Source organism: Cariama cristata, unplaced genomic scaffold, assembly GCF_000690535.1.
Source record: "Cariama cristata isolate BGI_N322 unplaced genomic scaffold, ASM69053v1 scaffold2916, whole genome shotgun sequence".
NCBI lineage: Eukaryota > Metazoa > Chordata > Aves > Cariamiformes > Cariamidae > Cariama > Cariama cristata.
The window spans coordinates 4,904-15,145 of NW_009622483.1; the positions used below are offsets into that span (position 1 = coordinate 4,904).

The 10,242-nt window shown below is 45.0% G+C and overlaps 1 protein-coding gene across 1 annotated transcript in view; it reads right to left on the reverse strand.

The window, feature by feature from the left end:
- The window catches only part of LOC104163344 (uncharacterized serine/threonine-protein kinase SBK3-like), a gene marked incomplete at its 3' end in the record, with an annotated part of 16,491 nt that overhangs the window by 4,890 nt on the left and 1,359 nt on the right, over window positions 1-10,242 (reverse strand). Inside the window, 1 exon segment of the mRNA XM_009702327.1 lies at window positions 9,921-10,242. This exon segment is cut by the window's right edge and continues 15 nt beyond it. Coding sequence (XP_009700629.1) covers window positions 9,921-10,242 — 322 coding nt within the window.

Genomic DNA, 10,242 nt, shown 5'->3' on the forward strand with positions numbered 1-10,242 from the left:
CCCCCCACGAGGAGCCCAGCGGAGCCCAAGAGAGCCCACAGGGAACAAGCACCCACCCGTGGGCCTTTCTGCAGAACAATCCTGTTCCTGCCCCAGCAACAACTACAGACATGAACCGCCATCAGCTCTGACAGCAGGCACTGCCTGAAACCTGCAGTCAGCTCCAGACAGGGCAGTGACTGAGAAAACTTAACTGAATGAAAAAAAATCAAATCTACTGAAAGCAGAAATAGTTCTGTTTCAGCCAAACCAGGACACTAAGATTTTCTCATTTCTTTCCCAACTTTTCTGACTTTTCTCTTTCTGGTATTTCACTTGCGTCAGTACAGGGCTGATGAGCAGTGCCACTCCCCCCCCAGAAATTGCTTCTAGATTTCCCAGCTCTTTTTGTCTTCCACAAACCTGCAAAGTAACAAAAGAGCAGTCAGACCCTCGGTGTCACCCTTGCCCAAAATGTTGCCGTAGGGAAGCCTTTTTTCTCAGTAAAGCTACCGTTTCCTCAGTGGTAAGCACGCTACCAGTAGTCATAGGCAATATTTATTCCCTATTTATTGATAACAGATAAGAATTATTAAAAGTTACTCCCATCTTATTCACAAATGTATCAGCGCCTGTCAAGAATGCGTTAATGTGAAAACCGTTTGGGAAAAACCACCTCTTCCTTAATTTTCATTCAGGCTGTTGAATGAGTTGAAAGCCCCAAGAACAAGGAAGACGTTGTAAATATCTTAGATACTTAACTGAACAAAGGAAGGGCCTTTGTGATTTGGGGATAGCTAGAACGGCTGTAAGATAAGGAGGCTCCAGGGACACTCTCACTTTGGACAGACCAGAATGCACCTCAGGGCATCATATTTGCAACTGTGACTGATACGTCCTGAGGAACACAAAGAAACCAACAGGCACCGATCGAGACCAAGAGAAGGAACCAAGGTAAGGAACTTGTGACAGTGATAAGCCAAGACAAAAGACCACCAGAGAAGATGGTTGTGAATGTGGCTCGGACACTTGCATATATTAATGAGTTCCAGGAATTCTCATGTTTATGTAAATGAGCTCTTGGAAATCCTAGGAATATGTATAACTTTAGGGTATATCATCTCTGAAAGTTTACCAAATCGTTGGAGCACTCATGGTGGAGCTACTGCCAGTGCTGCCAAGAATGCTTGCTTCGTAACACTCTGTGGTGATTGAGTTTCATTAGATCGGACTCCTTACCCAGCCGCACCTCGCTTCCCACTTCGGTGAGGAAAGTTAGAAAGCAAGGGGGTTTGGATGTTACCGATCTTTGTATCACTGTTTCTTCATGTTTGCTGGCCTATACCTACATAGATACTAAAATTCTGATTTAGGAGATTTAGATCACAAAACAAAACAATCCTTTTTGCTAGGTGTTAGCAACAGCGAAAGTAGTGGCCCAGTTACTTGGGATTTGTGCCATTTAGTGTTTTGACAGGTCCTTTGTCAGAAGGGGTAGGGGAAGGCCCTCATGTTCCTAATCTTTTTTTTTCATTTTATAGATCACCCACAAATTCATAGAATTTAGCAGTAGTAATTGTCAAACGTGCGTCAAAATCGACACAGCAAAGCATAGCTTAGGAGATCTGGGTGCAGCCTTGCAAATTCCTTGTTCTCATTTAACTTCAAGTACCTTTCTTCATTTCTCTGTCCTTTAATGAAGGACAAAGAGCTGTGCTCTGCTAGACCTAAGACTCTAAGGAGGCAAAAAATGCTCTTTCGCTTATTGCCATTTTTCCAGTTACCTTGTTTTTTTACAATCAAGTCCTTAGACATCAGAGTCTTGCATTCAGTTATTCTCATTCCTTCTTAAAAGAAAGAAGAGTATTTTATGGCAGGAAGTGGGCAAAGTACCCCAATTTTAGATACTCAGGAATTTCATTCCGCTGTTCCCTTTTCTAAGTTGCTGGAAAATGAAGAATATCATTATGGGGTGGGATGACACCACTAAGGTCAGTTTTACCCCTTTCAATGCACCTAGCCATAAAAGTAATTATTTCAGTCTCAGAAGTGTGGTGTGTTGAAAGAAAAATGCCCTATATGAAAAAAAACAACTATTTTAGTCTTATAGAGGTGGTATGTTTAAACAGAATTGGAACATGTCAAAAATAACTACTTTGTTCTTGTAGACACAGTGTGCTGAGCTAAAAATAGCATATATGGGAAATAAAAAAAAATGTAGGAAATGGGGGAAATATGGGGAATAAAACAACTCAGTCAAAGCAAACGCAGACGGCACCCACCTTGGATCCCTTCCCATTGTGATTCCTCGAGTATGGGTAAAAGGCACCCAGCTCCATACATCGAGCACACCACTCCTAGTCCCAGTCTCCAAAGGACCCGCAGGTATCTGCTCCTGCCTGAAAAGTTTAAAAAAAAAAAAAAAAAAACAAAAAAAAAAAACCAACAAAGAAAGTCCAATGGCAATACAGAGAGCATACAACTTGTGATGAGAAAAAGAAAAGAATTTCCAAAATTCCCTCAGGAAAGTTGGTTCTTAAGAAGCAAAGCAGCACATTTCAGGCAACAGAGAGACGGGAAGGTGACAGGGTTTTCATTTGAGGACAACGGGGTGCTCAAACCCATGCAAGCAAACCCAATTCCTATAGAAACCATGAAGACTTTCTTAGCAGCCGATAAGAAGGAAAAAAAAAGGACAAGAAGAAATTGGCTGTAAATTCTGATTGCTCAACTGAGCAGCCACTTTGCAACTGAGTAGCCCATTTGGGCTCAAAAACTGTGACGATTAAGAAGAAAAGCAAGAAGCAGCATGGAATAAATTGGTTCTATGTTGCATCGATGTACCGATGACAGATTTATCGAGCTGACTCCACGCCGCGGTGGTGTCCCCCAGCCAATGTCCCGACCACTTTCTGCTGCTGGGGTAGGTTGAACGGGCAACGACGATTCCTCGCTCCTTTGTGATGTTCTGCAAGGCACCGGGATTGCACGTGGGAGAAGAAACTAACGGGTTGAGAACTAAGAGAACCGTGAAAGGTCTTATGCACAACTCCCAAAACAAAACTGGTGGCTTCTCTTTCTGTAGGAAAGCGCTGCTGTGCTGCCCTTGTGAGCGTGAGCAGCCATCAACCCAACCAAGATGTGTTTTTTATTGGAATTCACTATGAACCACACATCTGCAGAAACTAAGTATTAAGTCTCAACCAGCCCTCCTCACAAAACGAATTAGCAAAGCGAGGAGGTGCTAAATTCAGGGTTTCCAGGTAAGGCTAATGCCCTTATGGGAAAACAGAAGCACAGCCCGACTTACATAATTTTTTTAGGGCTTATGTGATCCAGTCTAGGGAACTTTAGTCCATTATTACAATAATTATTACAATTTGCAGCAACAGTTAAAAATGATCCTAACAAAGTTCAGACCAAGGCAATAATAAAAATAAACTGAGGGATTTTAGGGGGGGCGGAGGAGCGTCAGATTTTAAGGAGGGGGGTTGTGCAGGTTATGTCGAAACATTTAAGGTGTAAATCAGCTTTTTTTCTGTTAAAAACTGAGTCACAACCCAACAGTGTTCTTCTAAGGACCGCTGTAGAGGTGGGAGGCTGAATCAGGGAAGGAAGAATTTACTCCGGTTGGCAAAAAAGTAACTCAGTTTGCAATTAAATTTGCATTCGTTTAAGAATGGCAAAAAATACATTTGAAATCAAAAAGCGTAAGACAAAAAGAAACAATATTAGGAAGTATTAGAAAGTGTCAAAAATTGTTGTGTCTCCCAAATCCTTGGGAACTGCACAGAAACTCCTCTTTGGCAACGTCTATGCTTTGTACCTGAAGATGACGCTGAGGATTTTCAGCCAGGAGCAAAGTATGAGGTGGCAGGGAAACACCTTAGCCAGCATGGGGAAAAAACAGGGTCTTGTCCAGGTCACCTTCTCCATCCTTTCCCTTGGTTAATATCCTCATCCTTGTGCAAAGGTCGAACGATCATCATTGGAGCAGGGTTTAGTATTTGACAGGCACGGCCATTTTATGGGACGGACACAAAACCTGATCTTGTGGCATTTAGAACAGACTGGACAAGAAAATGTTTTGGCAGGAAAAAAAGGAAAAGGAAAAAGGAGACAAGAAGAAAGAAAAGAGGAGGGGAGAAATAAGGAAATGAAAAATGAGAAGAAAAATAAGGACATGAAATTCAATTTATCATGCAAAGAAAATGAACAAAATGTAATGAAAAAATCCAATTAGTAAAACGAAATGAAAAAATGAAATTCAATAAGTACAGTTTACATCACTGACCCTGTACTTCTGTGTTGAATCTGGATGCCAAATGGTTTGTTCTGAACTGTTACGTCATAAAGTCCATTCTCGACTGTGCTCTCTGGGGACTTGGGGAGATCTAGCGGTACCGGCACCTCACAGCGTTCCTTTGCATCCTCATAAATCTAGGCATGGAAAATGGATTCATTTCAACATACACGGAATATGCATAAATTAGCAAGCTACATCTTCAAGGATTCAGGATAAAAAACAGTGAAAGCACTTTCTTGTATCCATTGTCCACAGAACACCAAAATTGACTAGAAACAATTCCCAGCAAGAATACTCTTTTGACCACTGGAATAATACAAACTCAGAGAAATTCTGAGAAATGACCTTCAAATGCAGCATAAGGTGGTTGTGATATTTCACCTCCAGGCAAAGGGTACCGATGGGTAACGTTGAGATCTCGTAGCCTTTGAGATTACTCTTGTTGAAGGTAGGATTGCCTGTCACACCTCATGACGTCTCTTTTACGTCAGCAACGGAATAACTGTTGGCAGGGCCATTGTAATGGCAGTACAGAACATCGAAATTGGAGGTATCATCCTGTAGATGGAAATATGGGGCTGACGAGGGAACTAGGTGATGGCTGACTGGTTTTTGGTTGGGTTTTTTTTATTATTTTTATTTAGTAGCAAGAATTTCAAACCTCTCATTTTCACCTGTGGTGGTGTCCTCCCCTCACCTTCTCAAGCAACAGCCACCAGCGGGGGTTGTCGTGGCCGCAGCCAGCTTACTCTGGACTTTGGGGGTGGAGGGCAACACGGTAGCCAAAGGCTGTCTGGAACAGTGGCCCAGAGGTCTCACTAGTATGCAAATATGACTCGAAGTCAATCATCTTACTTGACAAATAGTGCAGAGCCCAGGGCCTGTTGAGCTCTCCTGCACGGCAGCGGGCTGCACACCCCTGGAGCAGGGTCACCTCTCAAGCTTGGTTACTCCTCGAGCCTGAGCGATTCCCTGCCATCACAGAGTCTCGGCAAGTATAAAAACAGTTTCAGTTCTTAACAGGCTTCTTCCCAATTTGCTTTTCAAAAATTTTTCCTTACAATCCAGACGTTCACATTTTTGCTTGGAAGCCTTCAGACAGGGATGACAATTGTACTTTTTGCTGACGCTGGTTCCTAGCGCCCATCTTAACAGGTAGGATTTTCCCAATTTGAGCTGGAGTCCTTGTAGGAGAGCTACCTAGAAATATTAAACAATAAAACGCTAGTAGATTCTACCTCCCATCAATGTTTTTCTCAGAGCCTTAAAATCAAGACATTGCCCTACACAGTAACTTGCGTCAAACTTAGCACCTCTCCTCAGTCACCCTTATTTTTACAAATTCACGCATCTGAAATCCCTGCACGGGACGTCTGAAAAAGACCTGACCCCACAAGTCCCGTGGAAGCATGCCAGGGCTGAAGACAAGAGCACGGCTTGTTAGCCTTTTGAAATTAAAATGTAAATGGTTCAAAGATGTCAATGCTATTTACCCTCCTACAATATTAACTAAAATCCTAAAGCTGCTCCTCCTCTTATAAATCAAACTTAACCCACAAAAATCAACTTTGTGTCGTATTGCAATGTCTGAGGGCAAAAGGGAGAGCCACCCTCCTCCATGCAACTAACATTATTAACATCATTGATGTTAGGATTAAGTTAAAGAGAGCCATTGTACTTTTTAGTAAAATACAGCAACTATACTGTGGTATTTACCCTAATACTCAGTACTCTCCTTTTCAATATATAAAATGCAGTTAATGCAACTCCAAAGATTTTTCATGCCAATTTTCCTATTGTTATTTACAGGATTACAGGCGACATGATGAGAAAAATTTTGCACGCTGGTGTTCTGCAACACAGTAACCCACACTGGTTCCTGGAGCCATCCCAATGGCTGGATTTCTTCAAGCGTCAGGTTGTTTGGATCGGCGTAGTTGTTGTTTGTGACGTTCATTTGTCAAACGTTCTGAGGAATAAATGAAAGAATTGCATCAAATTGCCAAAATTTCTCCTGCTTTTCAATTGAAAAGCAACAAATTATTTTCCTCTCTCTCTCTCTCTCTCTCAACAGAAAATCTATATCCTAGAACAGTTATGTCTATTCTATGTTTCTGTATTAGACGCAGACTATATGTATGCATATAACACATGGACACAGAAAAGCCAGGCTCTGCTCCATTCTACTTCATAATATTAGCTGAGTCCAACCTCTCAAACTGTGCCATGGCTGTCACAGACATCAAGGTAAGACTTTCTCACTACTGTGAAAAATTACGATGTGGACGTTCCAGCTTCCGACACTTTCTGGCCTCGCTCTCCATCTCACTCCTTGCAGACATTCAGCTACATTTTTTTCCCCAAGATACAAAGATTTTTGTCAATTTCTCAAATTTGGAAGACTCAAAAACAAGCCATTCATCTCCTTTCGTATCCTAACTTCCACTGATGCTTTACGGTTTTTCTGCTCTCTAAACTGAATAGAAACTCCATAAACATTTTTGGAGCGTTGTTCTAGAAAGTGGCAGGAAATTGGGAATCTTCAGATATTAAAAATAATTAGGGGAAGAAAAGACAAATACCAGATTGCCATCTTGGACAAGTGACAATGCTTTGAAATGGCACAGTTTCAAAGACTGCCATTTTCTAGGAAATCTTTTCAGAAAATAGGGAGGGGAAAAAACAACATCCATAGAAAGTATTAGTGATTAAAATTGGAAAAGAAAATTACATCCTTCAAATTAACACCTGCTTACATTGGAAACTTGAAAGTCATAGGAAATGGAGGATTTGCTGTTAACGGTACCTAAAATGGGGAGAAAGAAACGACAGCTGCAGTGCGAAATGAGATGGCATTCAAAAAGGAAAGCTGGAAGTCCAGAAAAATGCAAATTCTTCTTCTCATTCCAGTTCCCTTCCAAAGCTACTCCACTGAACAGCTGTAGGACAAACTGCAACAGCTTATGAAATCCTCCTCGTTTTTGGAAGAGTGTTGTTATTTATCAGACTGCCAATTCCAATCTTTTGTCAAACTGATGCAGGGCACTGATCATTTCTACCTTTTCCTGAAATCCTGATTTTTTTGGCAGTCTCTTTCAAGTTTAGAAGCTATCTATCAAGTCATGATGTTAGATGCTGCTGGGGGTGCCAGAAAGCCACCTAACCTGCCCATTTTTGCCCCGTTCATTAGGCATAGTTCTTCTCTCCTATTGTTCCTGTCCTTAGAAAAGTCATTCTTATTACTTTTGATAGCCTTTCCTAGCTATCTGGCATAAGCCAGTATTTTTTTCCAATTCTTCTTCTCTCACAGGAAGGCCTATCAACTCCAATTAAATCAATAGCTATTAATGGCAAATACGTGCCATTTTAGTATCTACTTTTCACCTGCTTTAGTAATCTGACTTGGTCTGCTCTCTAAGCTTAAGGAACTTCTCCTCGCTTCTAACCTACCTTTTATTTCAGTATAGCTAAATAAAGCTCCAACATTTTCCCCATCTTTTTTTGGAAAAGTCCATTCAGTTTCCCATTCACAACAGCCCATAATAGGGTAGGAATTAGAGAAGACCAGGTCCATCTTAAATGCCGCAGTATTAAGAAGAATAGGCCATAAACCAAAGCCCTTGCATCTCTGGACCACCCTGTCTGGCTTTACTGGCCCAGCTCTCCCCAGCCACTGGGAAGCTTGAGGGAGGGCTAGAGGCAGATATTTGTGTGAACGGTAGATGAACCCATGCTGCGAATGTGTTCACTAATTGCTTGTTGCAAGCATTACCCGATGCTTTTTCCACGGAGCATTATGTTCTTTGGAGGAAGATCCATGACATGCGTGCCAGTGCTGTGCTGGGGAGGTTTTTCTTGCCTGGAAAACCATGTGGCTAGGAAGAAATTCAGCAAGAGGCTGCAGGAACCCACCTGTGAGACAGTTCCTCTGAGATGGGGGAGTTTTCCACCTCCAGCTACAGGGAGCACCACAGTCCAGCCTGGCATCACCACCCCTTGGTCGAGCATCCCCAGGCTGTAGTTCAGGGGGGGCAGCTACAAAGGAAAAGCCTCTGCATTGCCGAAGCTGGGCATTCGGCATGTCTCCCAGCTGCCCGTATGCCCTCTCCTCTCCGGAAACTTCCCACCACCACAGAGGGGTGGGAGGGCCAGAATCCCTTTGCTCAGAGCCCGCCTGGCCCCAGTGGGAGAAAAAGCAGGATTTAGGGCTCAAGCAGTGGGTTAATGGGAAAACAGTTAAAAAAAAAGTTAAAAAAAAAAAAAAAAAAAAAGGCAAAACAACAGAGAATTTTATTAAGCTTCAGCATCTCAGCTAATTTTCCCCCTCCCCTGGTGCAGGAGATGGATCCTCTGCCGATGGCAGAGCACAGCATCCCCCAGCCTGTTGGGGTCCCCAGGGAGGGATGGGCACAGGCTCCCCAGCAGAACATGGAGGGGCCCCAGGTGGAGGCTCCAGAAGCCCCACATCCCAAAACAGAGGTGCAGACTGCTCAAAGGGGTGCAGGAGAGCCCCAGGATGGTGCACCCCAGCAGGCAGAGCCCTGCCCGGGCACGGTGTGGTACCAAGGTTAGGTGCCAAAGCTTGCAGGACCCTGCTGTTCTCCTCTCAGCTGCCAGCAGCCCCAGTGGGAATGCCAGCAGGGTCCAGATGGCTGGTTGAGCCTGGGCAGGTGTTTGTCCAGCCTCCAAACCCTGAGCTCACCCCACAAACTTCCCTCCGGAGTCCCTCCTGTGCTGGAGAATATTTGCAGCCGTTGAAGCCAATTTTCATGTGTGTCCCCTCATGCACACCCAGAGCCATCCCAATTTGCTCTCTCACTGCATTTCTTTACCCTTTTGCACTATCAGCCAACCCACATTCAGCCCTTAATGGTGCAAATCACCCTGCTTCTTGCTTTGTTCAGACAGAGCCTGATCCCAGGTTTGTGCGGTTTTAGCTCAAGTCCTAAAGACCCACCAGGCAGCTCCTCCCAGCCCCATCACACTCCCGTTCAGCTGCATGCCTTGAGGGCTTACACTTGTTTACCCAGCTCCTTAACCCCCCCAGGGATGCTGATCAGCATCTCTCCCTAATTACGGCGGTCAACTCCCCGGGGGGCTGTTGAGCATCTTCCCTAATTAACAGCAGCCCATGACAACATCCTCAGCCCTAAGGTGCAGGAAGGAGGTCAAGGTCAGATGTGCTTCTGGGTTCCTCTGCTGAGCAGTTTCGCCATCCACCTCTGCTAAAATTTTGCTTTGGCATTAATGAGTTTTCTTTCTAATTAACTGCTCTCCTTCTGTTTCTCTCTGTTGTCCCGTGGGAGGCTTCTGCCCTGAGTTTCCCTTGTGCATCTCAGAGTTGTGCAACAGTTGCTCAGGTGTACTGTGGTCACCACCGCCGAGTGACATTGATTTGCAAGGTGCTGGTGATCCAGGCGCAGGGCTGGAGTCTCCAGGTGCTGCCTGAGGCGTTGCTTCTACTTCCTGCACTTGCAACCCATTTCTAGCCCCGCAACCCTCAGGTATTGGACAGGGAACCCAGACCCCTGGGGAGCACCCACCGTGATACCAGCCCTGGGATGGAGGGGAGGTGCCGGTTACCGGCATGGGGCCAGTGCCTTAGCAGAGGGTATGGGAACACCATCTCCCCCACCAGCAGCGTCCCGTCCCCCAGTGCCCCCTGGGCTCTCCCCCATGGTGCTGGTGAGGGGGGACAGGGACCTGCTTGATGCCGGCTCCCCGGGGCTGGGAGCCATCACCCAGGGCAGGGACAGGTATTTCTGCACCTCAATGGCGGGGCTCCGACGATCGGGGTCCAGTGTAAGCAGGCGCCGGAGCATCTCCAGTGCCCCTGAGCCGAAACGTCGCCAGGAAGCTGGCATCTCTCGCCCTGCCACGCCACCCTGCCAGGCACTGAAGTCCTCAAACTGGGGGTCAGAGCTCTTGGCCACGGCCCAGGGGAAGCAGCCGGCGCA